The sequence below is a fragment of the Leguminivora glycinivorella genome, chromosome 12 (genome assembly GCF_023078275.1).
Source record: "Leguminivora glycinivorella isolate SPB_JAAS2020 chromosome 12, LegGlyc_1.1, whole genome shotgun sequence".
NCBI classification, from domain to species: domain Eukaryota; kingdom Metazoa; phylum Arthropoda; class Insecta; order Lepidoptera; family Tortricidae; genus Leguminivora; species Leguminivora glycinivorella.
Window position 1 is genome coordinate 20,516,757 of NC_062982.1, and position 17,800 is coordinate 20,534,556.

Sequence of the window (17,800 nt, forward strand, 5' to 3'; positions counted from 1 at the left end):
GCAAAATAAATTGATAAAATGCCGATTTCCAAAACTAAAATTTTATATTTCACGGTAAAACAAAAGGTAGGTACACGACCAATTTTAATATTGTCAATTTACTGAAGTGTGTTATAAAAATATTAAAAATAACTTGAAATTGAACTGTTACATGCTGAAAAGCAATTAATTTAGTTTCCATTTAGGAATTAAAATGTTTCGGAATATGTTACACTCATGTTGATTTGATATAAGCGTTGTAGTAATACGTATTTATTTAAAAAACTGAATTTAATCTGGGTCCTTGAATTTATTTTAATCGGATAAAGATAAAAAGATTAATAAATGTTATATTATATAATTGTGAGCAAATTATCCAATAAATCCAATTATTTGGGATAATCCTATTAATCCCAATCATATTACGGTATTAGCATGAAACGATGGCAGTTTTAAAATTATTGGTAATATAATTTTTAATTATACCTTCGTTTGTTATGAACGCTATATGAATAATAATAATATCAAGGGTCAGATGCAGAAGGCGGTGATCTTGGACACGGCGCGGATAGTCCGGCGGTTCCTCTCTCTGCAGCCCTAACCACCGGCAGCCTTCGGCCTTGGGCCCTACCCCGCTGCTGGCGGCACCCTAGGTTAGGTTTTTTATAATGTGTCTATATATTTTTGTATTGCTTTGTAAGTGATTTTATATACATATTGTAAAAGCCTTATCTAAGATTAAAGATAATATAAAAACAACAAAACATGTGTATACCCAATGTTACCCAAATGACCTTACACTTCATGTAGTAGTTATTTCATAAAATAAAACTTTATGATTAATACTCATGAATTATCGCGTCTGTTAATCTTCAGTGCAATATAGCTTTACAATTTTACTAATAAACCCTTACATTAGCCTTTATTAATTTCTAACCCTAGTCTTAAGTACTTAAAGATGTAGTGCGAAAAGGGTTACCTTCGTATATTCCCGGAAATTCTTTGTATTTTTTCGTAATAGGCTATTACTGAACCAGTGAGCTACAACCTCGGCCTTGTCGTCACTTTCCATCAGGTGCGACTAAGGTCAATCACTGGCCAGTTTATAATTTAAATAAAGAAAAAAAATGTGTCTGCGGAGTGACGTCGCTGGTTACATGTGAGACTAGCTCGTCGTGCCAGCAGCGGGCACGCACCGGCGCGCGGTGACAGCGTAAGCTGTTCAGCCAAGTGGATAGGCTACAACCAGTGAGCTACAACCTCGGCCTTGTCGTCACTTTCCATCAGGTGCAACTAAGGTCAATCACTGGCCAGTTTAGAATAAAAAAAAATCCGTTCGTATTTGGCAGTTCAGTCAATGTCAGTACATCTTGTACTGAGACTGACTGAAATAGCATGACACTTTCGTACGTTTCCGTAACAATACAAAGGAAAATCTTTTTTTTACACTACATCTGTACTTATATATTTTGAATTATGTAGAGCTCAGCTAAGGTAACACTACACCGTGTATGATAGCACAGAGTATGCAAATCTGATCTTAAACATAATAATAATTTTCCACAAGTTTGACGTTTATGATAACACTCCCACACCTTATCAAACACGGTGCAGACTTAGCTAAGCTTGACTCTATGCATTTTGTAGAGTCTCAAACTTTGCCCAAAGCACAATAAATATTCGATTTAATTCACAGACCTACTAGTTCCGGCGTATTTCTCTCTCCATAATGATTATTACAAAAGTTACGCGGCTAAGAACTTGGACCGTTTTAAGGTATCTTCCAAATCAACTCGCTAAATAATTTCGGCAGCGGCATTAATATGACAAAGTCCCTCGCAAGTCTTCCCTACAGGGCCCTAATAATTAAAAGACCATTGTCGTAAAAGTAATAATACGCAAACAACGCAATATCAAATTAAGAAGAGACAGGGATGCTGTCAATTATGAACAAAATTGAAATAAAAACACGGCAATAAGCGACACAATGCCGCGGCGTCGCGCCCAGGAAAAGGGGCGTCACTTAATGAAAAATCTCTTTCTGCTTGTAATACTCGGAAAGGACGAGACAATAAAAGTTTTTCGACCGCAGTGTAATATTAAAACGACATAATCTTGTACCCGATGTCCGTAAACTTTCCCTTTATTACAAACGTAAAACAAACGACTACAATTTTCGTATGGCAACGTTTTTATTAGCATCTCATCAGAGTTCCATTATTGTTTTGCTCCGGCAATCGAGACAACTCGAGTGGGAAAAAAAAAAACTCAAATTTAATATTTAAGGACGATAAATTTGATATGATAGCTGCTTGACAGCGAGCGAGAAAATGTTCCATTATTTCTTTGTATCAAATGTTGTTTCCTAAAAAGAGGGAAGAATTTTATTACGAGATTATTTGAAAGCCATCCGACAATGAGGTCTTGTATTAAAAATAAAGGATACAACAGAATAGATGTTACAAGTAAAGAAGAATTAATCAAATATTATAGAGAACCTTGTTAGAATAATTAATACCTTTGAAATCAACTAAATAAAATTACACCCTCATGCAAATTTATAGACCCTACGATAACGAAACATGCTATTAGATACCCTTTTTACAATCATGTACTTAATAATAATCCGAGATTCTCATATACTTACTGGTACCTCCATACAAGGAATCCACTGCAAGGATGCACGAAAAAATATAGCATTAGTTCATAGAATATATAGTACTTATCAAACATCACACAAACGGTGCAAAAACAGGGAGGGTGTATATTTGTATAAAGACCCTAAATCGATAATAAAACTGTAATGGTGCATGAATAAATAACTGAAATAGATCACGCACTAACTCTACTGTCTACTTTAAATAAAAATAAAAGTGCAAATGAAATAAATAAAAGTATTGTAAGGAAACCACTCGAAACCGAACTTACATGAAGCGGCGGCGATAGTCGTACGTCGCGTTATTGAGGGCATGAAATACGATAAAAAAAATACCTTAAACTCAGCGCAAGAAAAAAAATGTACATTCTACATATTTACTCAATTCCAATGCAAATAAATACGGAACCGAAAGCGATACTGTCGAAATGATATGAAACAAGCTAATGGATGATTGGGTACAAATCCATACGTTCGAAAATAAAAATGTTGCTTTGATATCGGTAATGATATGTCAATTCGTGAATATATTAGGAACTGCCCATACTTTGATTTGGGTAAATAATACCGCATCAGTTAACTCAATTTCCTGGAATGAAACACGAGCAATGCTGGATAAAAATGTTTTGACGTTGCAAATTGCGGTACTCTGTACATTCGGAGAGTAAATAACAAGCAGTTTATTTATCATGAATTTTGTACATGTTTTGTAGTAACATTTTTAGTATTTCGTTTGCAATATTTGTGAAATACTAAATATGTATATTCCTGAGGCATCGTTGATGATCTTGTTTTCTGTTGATGATATATTTTCTCCATGTTAACTTAATAGAGGAAGCAATGGCGCATGTTTATAATAATTTGGATTTGCATTTGGAAATTGCATTTTTTTTTCATTAAGTAAATAATTAATTTATAAATAAGTGGGCATTAACCAGAAGCCAAATTTTTCTTCTCCTTGATTACAAGGGCCCCATACGTACATTTACTGCTTTTTTGTTGTTTCATTGTAGCCTAATAGCAATTCTGCTTCCACATGTTTCTTCTGTGTAGTCCAACTTCAAACAAAAAATTGCGACGTTCTCGGTTGAAAACAAGTGAATCGTCGAGATTTTGCATTACGAACGAGTATTATAAAATGTTCAAAATTGAAAAATGTTCAATTTGTAGTGCTACAGTTTTGGCGCCCAACGTGAGGCGTTGGTGTGGCCGAATGGCATATATCCTGCGTCCTATGACAAAAGTTTTTGTAAGACTACGTAACTAGATGGTTATAAAATATCTACATACCGGTTTCCCCAGTAGTGATAGTCGCGGGCGCCGACGGCGGCCCTCGGCCGATGTTGTTGACAGCGATCACGAACATCTCATACTCGGTGTATGGAGACAGGTTGGTCACGGAGTAGTACTGCGTTATCACGCCGGAGATCTCGCTGAATGCCTGTCGGTAGGGATAGAGGTGAGGAATATGGTAGAAAAGGTGAAGTAGACGTCTTATACGAAAGAGTAAGTGACTAAGACCTTAAGTGCTGTAATCGAAGAGTTCTCTGCATTCACAGAAGGCGGTCTAGCTAGAACAATTTGTTCTCGCGGGCAACCATAAATCTAGAGTGACTTCAAGCATTCGCTCGAAAACGCAAGTTATACTCTGTTACCCAGGTCAGAGCGGCATGGGTCTTTTGGATGAATTTTCCTATGTGAATATATGCGATCAGTTCATTGACACGAGAAAAAAAAAAAGAATAGTTCAGAAAAATAAATGGACGCAAGTATTTTAATAGAGGACCCAGTCGGTCCGTCACTGTCATATTATCTTTGCTGACTTGTTTGACGGCGTAGACTTTTATGATTGGAGTTTTTCTTTTTTTGTAGGTCAAATACTACTAACCTGGTTGGCATATTTAGGTTTGTACTGTATGACGTAGTACTGTGGTTCCTCGGGCCCGCTGTAGGACCAGGCCAGACGCACGTTGGTGGCAGTGATCTCCGACGCACGCACATCAGTCGGAGGGCCCGGCAGCGCTGTGGGACAAAACAAATTCTTAATCCACATTTAGGAAAAAAATACACATTTTAGTTTGATCAATGGATACGTCCAGCGCAGATCGTATGATCTACCACATCTTGGAATTACCAGGCATATTGTTACACCTAAAATGATTGTCCCGTTCCATGAGTCTCCGAATCCTCGCTAGGCGGGGCATCTTTTTCTGGCAGTTCTGGAAGTCATCCTTTGGGCGTCTGAATCTATTCTACTTATATTTTGGCTTATTATGACTACCGTCAATTTATGTAATATCCATTTTAACTATATTTATTAATTAACAGGTTATTTCCGATGGGGCAAATACACCACCAGTCACCGACGGATACAAAATTTTTCAATGAGAATACCAGAAAATTACTCTAAAAAAGAACTTCAACCATTTAAACATAAATGGGACTGTCTTATAAATTACTTTCAGCCGACGAACTCTTTGAAAGAAACTTCCCCTGAACTCTTTTAAGCCAATTTAGGGAAATTGTTTTATTTCGCCGCTTCGTAAACATAAGTCTTTTATCTCAGTTTCAAAGGACCGTCCGTAACTATTGAAGTGTATCGGTGACAAAGGTTTTTGCTACAATTCTTTATGACCATTGTGACTATATTTTATTAGGTACTACATTAAGTACCTAATACAAACGAACTGTGAACCATTTGGTTAAAAGCCTAAGATATGATTAAACAAAAGCATCTAAAAACCCAAAAGGCAGGACCTAATCAGCAGTTTTACCTGTTAGTAATCAAATTGCTTCCCCGATTTTATTGTTATAGGCTTTTTAAATTTTACAATTTATGATAAAAGTCATAGAATTTTTTTTATAACTTTTGCAATATCTATACTCTGTAGTTCTAGGTATTTATGTAAAAGAATAAACAAATAATTTGTAAATTTTCGGGTAGTTACATTTGTCGGTTAACCAACTAAATACAAAAACCCTGTGGATTTATCACTGAGCAAACTTTATTTTGAAAGAGATTTATGAAGACATTTGTATGGGCCATAGCATTATATGCAAGCGAGAAATGGACGCTAAAAAAGAGAGATGAAGAATACCTGCAAGCCATTGAGATGTGGTGTTGGCGAAGGATGAAAGGGGTCAAATGTACAGAAAGAGTAGCCAATGAAGCAGTCCTAAATAAAGGAAAAGAGGACCTTATTGAATGTTATTAAAAACAGGAGAGGAAAGATGATAGGCCACCTGTTACGACACGACCATTTCACGAGAAACATAATAGAAGGGAAATTAAATGGAAGGAGAGGAAGGGGAAGGCCAAGAAAGAGTTATATGAGCCAAGTAAAGTAACATGTAAGGGCCGTACCAGGACACTAAAAGGCTGGCTTCGGATCGACCAAAGTGGAGACAACTTCATCAAGCTGCACCGACAAGAGCCCCGCTCTTAAATTGAATTGAATTGAATCTTTCTTAGGTGGTCGTGTAATGTTTTAATTTACCCTCAACTTAAGGCTTAAGGAACCTTTTTTGTTAACACTTTTTTACATGCCTAAAGATACATACTATAAAGAACGGACGCTGGCTATCCTAAGCGTGCTCATCCCGTCAGCCCACCAGTGCAGTGTGATTGGGGCCTTGGGGCCACACACTTTACAATTCACTTCCTCGAAAGTTCCATTACCTACTACAGAGCCATAAAGACAAGCACGTCCCAATCTTAGGTACATTAGACCGTGAACAATATTTACCAAGCGCCCACAATCCGCAACGTATTTACTCTCTCTGAAATCCATTACAAAAGGGTATTTCTAAGACCAACTCAATCAAATTACATTCATAATTTCTTTGAGTAACTGTTGCAAATTTATGGTAATAACTTCTCTGAGGTACAAAGAGGGATTTAAGGGAATCAAATTGATAAATTGCGCGAAGTCGTCGACATTGATTATGAATTAGTGTTATAATTCATTAATGGAAAGGGTTGCGAGTGTCAGACTGATTAATGATTAATTATTGTTCGGCGAGAATTAATTTAATTCGGATTTCATGGTTAGTTGACTGCTGGCTTCGGTATTTGTTTACAATTTGTTTGATTAGACGCGAGCGCTGCGGGCTATGATTGTGTAATGGTTCGCCTGTTTGCAAACCATTTCCAGCTAAATTCTGGTGCTACTAATGCTCTTTGGAGCAAAATATTGGTGATTTGCTTTACGTCACGCTGATCTGGGTCGGCACTTAGATACATTGGTGTTTTGCTGCAATGATGCAGCTCTCCTAGTTGCTGATGAGCATACGGGAAGAAGGGGGGGGGGGGATTCTTCACCCATCACCACACGAGGTAAAAACTGATGCTAAAAATAGTCTTTGTTATATTTTCTTTCTTCTCTTCTTTACAACAACAAAGTATATTGTCTCGAGCCGTTTTGAACACGATCAAAAAGCCCATCCATCCATCCTCCTTGCGATATCCCGGCATTTGCCACGGCTCATGGGAGCCTGGGGTCCGCTTTGACAACTAATCCCAAGATTTGGCGTAGGCACTAGTTTTTACGAAAGCGACTGCCATCTGACCTTCCAACCCGACGGGTAACTAGGCCTTATTGGAATTAGTCCGGTTTCCTCACGATGTTTTCCTTCACCGAAAAGCGACTGGCAAATATCAAATGACATTTCGCACATAAGTTTCGAAAAACTCATTGGTACGAGCCGGGGTTCGAACCCGCGACCTCCGGATCGTAAGTCGCACGCAATTACCGCTAGGCCACCAGCGCTTATGATCAAAAAGCCCAACAGGTTAAAAACTAAACGAGTAATTATTTTTACAGTTTAATGTTAATATCATTGATCACACATTGTTTGGTTGAAATTCTATTATCATTATTTATTACTCTACCAGATGAAAATCTCACAATACATATTGTACAAAACACAATACAGTGTTAAATTAGATTGCCTAAGTTTGACGTCGCTCCACATTCACAGACTACCTGCTAACTAGACGACGATTTTCAAATATACTGGAAAGAAAAATAAAATACTTACATTAAAACTATTTTTTTAATGAAGAAAATGTTTGAGGGTTTCTTCACAACAGAGGCAAGGCTGAACGACACCTTTTCAGCTTTTTTTTATGAGATAAGGAGACCAACGAGCAGATACATCACCTGATGACGGTAAGCTATCACCACCGTCAATGGACACCCAAAACTCCAGAAGGTACTTTTAGTGCGCGGACTAAAGCTTTTCAAATACATAGCTATTGCTGATTCTTTATCGGATAGTCATTTATAATGGCGTTCACTGTCCTATTTCTCGAAGACTTTTCAAAAACCTCCTTATTGTGGAGAACTAATTATTTTCGAGCAATGCCACATATGTTAAGGTGGACAAAGTTGGAGCACTTGACGGTACCAAGAAACCAATGTTACTGGTTATGACTTACGTAGCTCAGCTCTGTTGTAAATATGTTTTTTGACTTCGGAGTCTGCGTTTCTATGTCTAGATTCCACTTCATATATATCCTATTGTAAGTGTTGTCTCTGGTTTGTCGCTATACAATGTTTTCCTTTAATTAACTACAATGCAATATTAACGGGACAGTTCACGTATATTTGGAATCGTCTTAAGTTAAATACGAAAAGTTTCAAAGCAGACAGGCAAGCATGGTCGCGTGATAAACGATATACTTAATGTCAGGCCGTCCTTTTCGCACTATTTGTAAGTGCGGTAGGGACGCACCGATGCGATAAAGTTTATCGAACTAGTGTGCTACGCCCGCAGTTTTACGGTTAAATAATGAAATCCAGACCAAAATTCGTTTTTGACATTATACGTCATGAAAAATATCATTAATTGTATGAAGAAAGTAAACAGCGCCATCAAACTGTTACTTACTTGAGCCAAAAACCGTCAAAAATGTATGCCAGAGGCTCTGGAACACATAGCCAAATGCACAAACGCTGACGATAATATCGTTATCGAATTTAGCTGTCTCTATCGCTGTTCCGTATTTGCGCGACAGAGCCAGAATTCAATTGTTATTTCGGCTAGGCCAGCAGAACTCATTAGGTAATTAAATCCCAGGAATCAGTATACGGATTAATATGGAATTAGTCTGCCTTTTGGGGCCTAAAAATGAGGCTCATAGAAAAAACATTTTTTTGTCTAAGGCAACTTCCATTTAAAACTGTAGACCAGTACAAAAATAAATTTAAGTAATAGACGTTAATCGAAACCACTAATCAGCAAAGAGCAATTTAAAGAAAAACACAAACTCGATGTAAATTAAGAAATAGAAGGCACTTTTCAACTAATTTAAATATATTTTGATGTTAAACCTAAGTTTTTAATTAGGGTCTGTGAAGCGTACATTTCTATGCGAAATAAAGAACATAGTTAGGTACCTACTAATTACATTTTTCTGAATTTATAACTAAGCCGCGTAAAAGCTAATCTTAATTACATTTTAAACTTTTGAACTTTATCATATCAAAAATGTAAGTAAATATGTAATTAAAAGAGATTTTGGTGAAAAGGTTGGAATTTTTGTGTTTGGAGTTCAAAAGAACAATAAATATAAAGTTTCGCGTGCAGTGTAAAGGTTAAAAAAGGTCAATGTCAAAAGACAGTACTGGTGAGATTCGCTTTTGTATTGTAAAGATTTAAAAGGAACGCATATCCAAGACACAGTATAAGGACGACTCAGTAGTTACTCTCCGACAGCGGCGACACAACAGAATCACTATGTGACAGTGACAGATTATCTTAGAACCTGGGGCCACTTTCATAAGCATGATTACTACCACCTAAACTAGAAGGCCGTTGACTTCAGCAGTCTTTTCGATGACTCCAAGCACGCTGGCGTCCTCGCTCGTATAGTTGGCCGACACCCTGATGTTTTCGAGCTTGGGATTGTTGTAGCCGCGTGGCAGCTTATGTTAGAACCTGGGGCCACTTTCATAAGCATGGTTACTACCAACTAAGCTGGAAGGCCGTTCGACTTACATTGCACTTTGACTTCAGCAGTTTTCTCGATGACTCCAAGCACGCTTGCGGCCTCGCACGTATAGTTGGCCGACTCCCTGATGTTTTCTAACTTGAGGTTGTTGAGGCCGAGTGGCGGGTTGTCTTCGGGTGTCAGCCATTTCGTTAGACCTGTGAAATGTGAAATTATTATTAATTTCTACTACGTTTTTTCTTTATAACTAGGTACTTACTTAACATATATTGCGAGAGACGTTAGTATTGTAATGAATGTATATGAACAGAGATGTAGTCAAGAGATTGCAGTTCTCATCTCCGCTCCGCTCTTCCCCCCCCCCCCCCATATTTCATTTTATCTCATTTTCTTCCCCTCGCTACTCCTGCTATATTTTTTGTCTCGTTTTAATAATAAAAATGTATTTTTCTATTGACTTTTTGTTATGGTTTTAGTGTGAATTGTATCTCTAAATGTTATCTTACTGTACTGTACCCTCACTTATTGTGTTACTCTATCGACCGACCCTGGGCCCCACGGAAGACCAGCGCTGTGGCACCATCTGTGCCTGAGCATATGCTGAGTGGTGTCCTTTTGCGACCACTATATCAAACATTATGTATTTACATGTTGTGTTTATGTACTCTAGTATATAAGTAACCTTCTGGTCGTAATAAACGTATTTTCTTTCTTCTTTCTAAACGTATTTTCTTCATTCTCTTAGCATATTTCTTACCCTTCCTCCATTGGATGGAAAAGTCCAAGGCCACGCGCATTTGAGAATATTGGCGCTAATCTTTTCATTGTAGACGCGTGAGAGCGCTAATACTATACAGAGTCTGATATACAATTCACTATGTTTTCCATTTTTCTTACTTTTCCTCCATTTAACGGTAGGCATGAGAGATCCGAAGGCCACACACTTAAGCGTGACGTTGCCTCCAAGCATAACTTCGGTGCGCGGCGGCGGCAGTATCCAGAATTATGGCGCTAGTATTCTCACAGCAGACGCGCGAGAACGCTACGCCTACTAATAGATCTGATATGCAGAGTTCACTTTTTTTTATTTGTCTTACCTTTCCTCCATTTGACGGTAGGCATGGGAGATCCGAAGGCCACACACTTGAGCGTGACGTTGCCTCCAAGCATAACTTCGGTGCGTGGCGGCGGCGGGATCGAGAACTGAGGCGCTACTCTTCTCACTGTTGGCAAAACAATATATTACATATGAGTTTTTGTCAAGAATAAGAGTTTTGAATGATTCACGGTTATTTTCATTAGACTTATATTGACCGGGATATAGACCGTGATTACCTTTTTGATTTTTGTCGAGCTCCCGATATTTTGACGCAGTTTCATGCATCACGATCACGGATCTTCGTCAGTTTTCCGTGATCGTCATGCATGCAACTGCGTCGAAATATCGGGAGCTCGACAAAAATCAAAAAGGTAATCACGGTCTATATCCCGGTCAATATAAGTTTTGTCAAGAATGTCAATACATTTAATTTTACACAAAATATTCTTCTCTTATCCTTCCGAACGTGTTGTTGGCGGTAAAAATAGTGAATTCAAATGTCCGTCTTGCAAAATACTAATATTCGAACAGGATTAATTGTGATCGTACACAATGAGGTTAAATATGAAAATAACGAGCAATTTCGCTGTTCATTAGCAATTCACAATTTCTTATAATTTCACTTTCAGTCTTCATTATCAGACTATCTTGCTGCTAGCATGAGAATCATAGTACATATGACCGAGGTACCTAACCTGTTATACAAAATATTATTTCAATCAAAATTGAGACCTGGAAGTAAACTTACAAACATTTTATTTAATACCCGAAGCCGGATAGATAGGCTTGCAGTATGTTGTAAACGAATTATCATCAATGGCGCCACCAAAAAAATTATTTTGGATGCAAAATCAGCCGTTATTTTTACTTATACATGAGAAAATGTTTTCACGATACGGTGATTATATACTCATTGTATGGCAAAGGAAAATATTATTTAAGTTGTTTGATCCCTTCTTACGGGACACAAGACAACATATTAAAGGAAGGGACTGATCCCTTTCAAAAAATGAAACCAAGAATCTGAAATACATTTTTACCAACGGCTAATAATCTACACGGGTCTCTTTGTACCCAAGACTTATACAGCCTGATTCGAACATGAATATTCGGCAGGAATCAGTTTCAAATCCGATATGTATTGGATTCGCTACTTTTGTCAGTAACAAAAGTAACGTTTCTGTTAGATTAGAATAAACATCAACATATCCGATCCGATTGACATATCGTATTTAGAGTTACTTTTCGACGTAGGTATTTTTCGAATCGGGACAAAAGCTCTCACACAGAATGATACAGATGGACAGATATTTCTACCTCTAGATAAAATTACGGTGGTGTTGAATGTTCTTAAAAGAATTTAATTAAAAAACTATAAATGTACTTAAAAATAACATGTTTTACTATATTTTTATTACTTAAACGTGACCTCTCCACATAGAAGTGATATATCATACGAAAAATTATTCAAGAAACAATTATTAATCCTATGGGCAGTACCTACTTCATAATTAAGGGAACATTTCTATCAGAGTCGAGATGCGCTACGTGGATGTGTCTGATATCCACAATCAGCTTAGTCGAACCCGTTCCCACTAGCGCTATTCTTTGTGGAACAATGAACATGATTGGTGAATATCATTCAAACACATCCACGTAGCGCATCTCTAGTGGAAATGCCCTAACAGCCTGCAATATTTTTCCCGAAACTCCACAAATCTCATTATGTAAAACACATTGTTAATGAGATGGGCGGCGAGTGGCCATTTTGTAACCGTCAAAGTAGCGGAAAGACAAAGGTGGAGAAACATTTACTCGACTTCCCATTATGTTAATTAAGTAGGTAGCCGGCTCTTAGTTATGGCTAGAGATGGGCCGAGTATAAAGTTTGCCAAACACGAACTTACTGAACCGAATTCTGTCGATTTTTTTGGCTCGTCTGTATTGTTCTAAGAGACTATTTGAAAACGCTTCAAATAGAATTTAAAAAATGATCTTCCCAGGTAAATGTTGAAAAAGATAAGCAAGGAAGTCTCAAATAAATTCCTACTTAAGTATAAATTAAAATGGACCCAACATTTGGTCTTATGTTTTTAATTACTACGTGAAAACATAAACTTAAGAGCCAATTTTACCGATTTCTGAAGGAGCTTTTTCAGTGCTGCAAAAAGATTAACATAAAAAAAATATATTTGTAATAAGCCGTGTACTTAATAATTACTTGAACAATGTCTAACCGAAATTCGGTTACCGAATAAACTTTTTTTCATTAGAGAAAAGCCCATCTCTAGCTATGGCGCTGTTGCTAGTCCGAAGAGTACTCGTTCGTATTCGTAGAGGTCACGCTTATAACGTTTTTCGGGAAAGCGGTCTTGTCCGCAGGCCATGCCATTAACTCAAGACACAGATCCGTCTCACTTAGATGGAGATTGTATGTTTACATGAGGGTTTTGGGATCTATATAAACGAAAGCTGGTCCAAATCGTGTTAGCTGGACTTCAATCATTGTACTCATGGTATTAAATTTGATTCAAGAGATTATTTTTCCCATTACAGATATTTGAATATAAATGAACTTAAAACCTTGACGACCGGTCTGGCGCAGTCGGTAGTGACCCTGCCTGCTACGCCGCGGTCCCGGGTTCGAATCCCGGTAAGGGCATTTATTTGTGTGATGAGCACAGATATTTGTTCCTGAGTCATGGATGTTTTCTATGTATATAAGTATTTATATATTATATATATCGTTGTCTGAGTACCCACTACACAAGCCTTCTTGAGCTTACCGTGGGCCTCAGTCAATCTGTGTAAGAATGTCCTATAATATTTATTTTATTTATTTATTTAAATACTTGCACCGTAGTTGGTTTATTTTACGAAAAAGGTTGTGTTTCTAATATATTATGGCTGATTTCATGTTGATATTTTCTATCCTCAATTCCTCATGCCGCCCAATGTAATTCAGATGTACATGTTGTTTCAATGCAATTTTGATTTTCATGTTAACAAATAAAGTATCATTTTTTTTGTTTCTAAATTTTTTCGAACAAATGATATTCGACTTAAATTAAAATACAACTAAAATAAAAAATCAATCAATCTCTAGCAACATTTTTGTATAGGAGAGTAAATTTTTTGGCTCATAGAAAAAATTCTCAGTATGACCTAAAGTAGGTACATAAAGTACGTACTATCAGCTGCAAAAGTGCAAGGAGAAATTATGAATGAATTCATTGATAAATTCGCCATACACCTTTGCATCTGATAGTACATCGTAAAATGTAGCATGACTAAAAAACCATCCTGTATGCGATGCTTAGAGCGAAGTCTATTTAACGTCGTCAACGCCTCAAGTTACAGTATGAGTCTTGTTTAGCTGCCGGAAGTTGGAAGTTACATTGGCGATAGTGCTATAAATTAGGGCTCAAATATACGTGCAAATTTTACTAAGGTGTAGGGACAGAGCTATTTGATAGAATGAGATAACAGTATATTTATCGCTCAGTCTGTAAAATTTTTTGAGGCTTCAGTGTAAGGCCTGAGTGCACGCTCATATTGGGCGTGCAGCGGATCGGGGCGTGCGGCGTGCATATGAAATAATTGAAGCTCATACAAGTGTCCTGAGTCGACGCTGCATAGCGTAGACGCACGCTCGCCCGCCCCGCCGAACGCTCCGCTTCGAGCGTCCACTCAGACCTTACGGCCCAGCCACGACATTGGTCTAAGCGCGACAGCGGTGAGCGGCAGCCATACGTGCGAATGAAAAGTACCATCGCTGTGTCTCACTCCAATGTATGGCCGCCGCTCACCGCTGTCGCGCTTAGACCAATGTCGTGGCTGAGCCGTTACACTTATCTACGCGCGTTTGTTTGTTTGTGAAGTTACAATAGAAACGGCACAGCTTTTTGTTTAAGCGTATTGTGGTTAATTTAACTATGCGGTTTTCGGTGCTGCGGCAATTGTGGGTCTCGTGGCGTTTTGACTGACGATATGGATTATATATACGAGTAATAATTAAGCCACGGTTTGGTAAATTTGGCAGTTTACTCAACGTTAAATGTCAAATCTAGCATGGCTTATAATAGGTAAATAATAGGAAAAATTAAATAGTCTTAATACTTTGGACACGTGGCCAGATGGGAGCCGGAAAAATTGTTGGCATGGTGGATGGAGGAGGGGGGAGGGGCCATCCACCAACCTGCTGGGTGGACAGCGTCAAGAAGGCCTGCCAGGGATTAACACAGGTGCCTATTATTAGGACTGCAGAAGACCGTGCTGAATCAGCTTTGGTGCGCAAAACAGCGACCTCATGTGGTCGCGCCCCTCAGCCATGAGGAACCGAGGAAAAAGCTGTACAAACAAGGTTTCACTTTTGATATTGACAGATCTGATCCATATCATACCGAAATCTAAATTTTCAAGTATATTAAAATTTGGATTTGTCCGCTAAGAAAATCAGAGAGAAATTCTAAGACAGATACAAAATTTGACAGAGATCTGTTAGTATTATGCACAGATCAAAAGTCAAAATCTTTCATATTTTTAGAATAGAACATAGTTTCATAAGATGCACGTTGAAATTTCTAAAAAATGTAACCTAGATTGCAAGATTTTTTATTAGCTTTTTAGCTTATACTTAAAGTAATTTACATCAGTGGGTGACATTGTGCGCAACATAAGACGGATTTCGGACAAAGTAATTGGTCCCCAGATCAAAATAGCTAAAGCGAAAGAATTTCCAATTTAAGACAAAAGATAAGGGTTTTTGTGAAGTTTGGAAAATTTGTATCATCGCATTCCTAACTATGATCTTTTAATTTATGCGCGTTTCATATTTTTAATCTCTTTAATTTTTTTACATTTTACATGTTTTAACTAAGCTCGATTTACAACAAGTAGATACCTTTTAGTTTTAAGACACGCGCATATGAAAGTTTGATTTATGTCTTTCATATGCGATATCCTCATTTCCGATAGTAATCTATCGGAAATGAAGATAGCAAAGAACTTACTATAGATCTTACTAAAGATCATACTAATATTATAAATGGGAAAGTGTGTGTGTCTGTTTATTTCTCCGTCTTTCACGGCAAAATGGAGCGTTGACCGGACGTGATTTTTTTAAGTGCAGTGATTTTGAAGGGATGGAGAGTGACATAGGCTACTTTTTGTCTCTCTCTAACACCCCTCTTTCCTAAAATGGGGGAGTGGAAATTTGTATGTAGCATTCCGAAATTATCGAATTTAACGCGAGCAAAGCCGCGGGCAAAAATAAACCAATATGACAATAAATAAATTCAAAAAGTGTTCAAGGAGTTAACCTTAAGCAAACAAATTAAAACGAATATCTTAGTTTACACCAAAGTGTCTACCATATAAAACATACAAATACCGAATAGCTCGAAAATTCTTTTTTCGTATCCTACCAAATTTAGAGTCAACCTTTATCCCGTCAATCCGCCCCGTTAAAAAAAGAAGTACCTACGTACATTCCGAACACTTTATACTTTGGCCCTAAAGCACGCTACAGGGTCATTGGGGAGTTTTTTAAACCGTTATTGGTGTGTACCGTTGTCACTGTCAGAGAGACAGTTGTGTTCCCGACTTTCCCTTGCCTAAATCTAACCAGTATATCAAAACCTGGAGCTCCGTATACACCGTGTTTGTTTTTATTTCCGTTAAATTCGACACGCAGTTAGGTTCATCATCAGGAACCAACCTGTATACCGTTTTTTGTTAAATTCAATTTTTTTTGTCTCCATACATAATAAATGGATTAATTAGTGTGAGGGGACCTTAATCATAACATTAAAGTCATTGTCAAGTGTTCGACGGCACATGTCAAAACAAATAACATTAGGAAGTGGTAAGGCATGCCACACACGTGTTCAGTAATTAAATATTTTTTTTAATAATTCGATAACCGTAAGGCCGTTTTCACAATATCCGATCCGATATCGGATGTCGGAAGGATTTCAATACAAAAATTCCAAGATGGCGCCTGTATTCTATGGGATATCGGTCCGTCATCCGATATCGGATCGGATAATGTGAAAACGCACTAAGAGTTAAGGGGCTAGTTTCTTAAAGAAATTTATTGTAATTGAACCAAAAAACGGAAAGTTAACGGAACTCAATAAAAACAGGGTGTATAAGAGGAAGAAACGCGGGTCAAATTATGCTGGTTGTTGTCAGGTGATCGGAATGGGTGTCTTTTTCACGTACACTCGTTTTTACGGACACATGATGCCGCAAAAGAACATGTACTACAGCGGGCAGTCCTTGGGGAATTTGGTTGGTAATTCTTCTGATCTAAATGTCGCAATGTATGGAAATGTTTAGATAATGTCCATTAAGTTTAGTTTATATCATAAGCTGAAATAGATACACTAAAGAAAAAGCGATCAGATCAAGCCCACTGGTGGCTAAGTCGGGAATCCGACCCGGGTCTCCAGGCTTTCGCGGCTGACGTGCTAAACCGCTATACCACGTCGAAATTTCTCTAGTGCATGTTATCTCTCAAGGCTAGGCGCCTTTGACCAACTCTAAGGGCGAGCAATGTGTGCTTGCACCTCCTATATGAATCCTTCTGCAGGATTACGATATAGCGAGAGAGATGGTGCTGCCATCTATTTAGTTGACATCTGTGATTTAGTTTATATAATTCTAGCAATTATTTAGATGTGTTTTTATACGTTTTATCATCAAAAATAAATAATCGAACCGTGTCTTCCCGCTGGTTGTTTTTATTAAGTTGGACTTGTAATGTGATAAATGGCTCAATCGAACATTACGATATGTCATGTCAAACATAATTTCAAACTAAGATATCAGTGTCAAAATTGACGTTTTTGTTTGAAATGATATTTTTAACAATTACATATTCGATCTATATCGTATCAAGAGCTAACATTAAATGTATTTTAAAGTTCGAATAGAGATGTTTTTTTATACTACGTCGGTGGCAAACAAGCATACGGTCCGCCTGATGGAAAGCGGTCACCGTCACCTATAGACTGCAACTCAAGGAGTGTCACGTGCGCGTTGCCAACCCATTAGAAACTTGTACACTCCTTTTTGCTGTGTTAAGTAGACAGCAAAAAAGAGGGTT

General features: G+C 37.7%; 1 protein-coding gene across 5 annotated transcripts in view; it reads right to left on the minus strand.

Annotated features, from left to right (window-relative positions):
- The window catches only part of LOC125231646 (tyrosine-protein phosphatase Lar), a 771,198-nt gene that overhangs the window by 22,777 nt on the left and 730,621 nt on the right, over window positions 1-17,800 (minus strand). For 2 of the 5 annotated variants that reach the window (XM_048137133.1, XM_048137130.1), the window contains exons 10-14: window positions 10,688-10,813; window positions 9,638-9,787; window positions 4,524-4,657; window positions 3,926-4,076; window positions 2,627-2,650 (exon numbers count right to left, since the gene is read on the minus strand). In XM_048137133.1, coding sequence (XP_047993090.1) covers window positions 2,627-2,650; window positions 3,926-4,076; window positions 4,524-4,657; window positions 9,638-9,787; window positions 10,688-10,813 — 585 coding nt within the window. The remainder of the gene's footprint in view (window positions 1-2,626; window positions 2,651-3,925; window positions 4,077-4,523; window positions 4,658-9,637; window positions 9,788-10,687; window positions 10,814-17,800) is intronic. The other 3 variants (XM_048137134.1, XM_048137132.1, XM_048137131.1) reach the window with 2 other exon arrangements.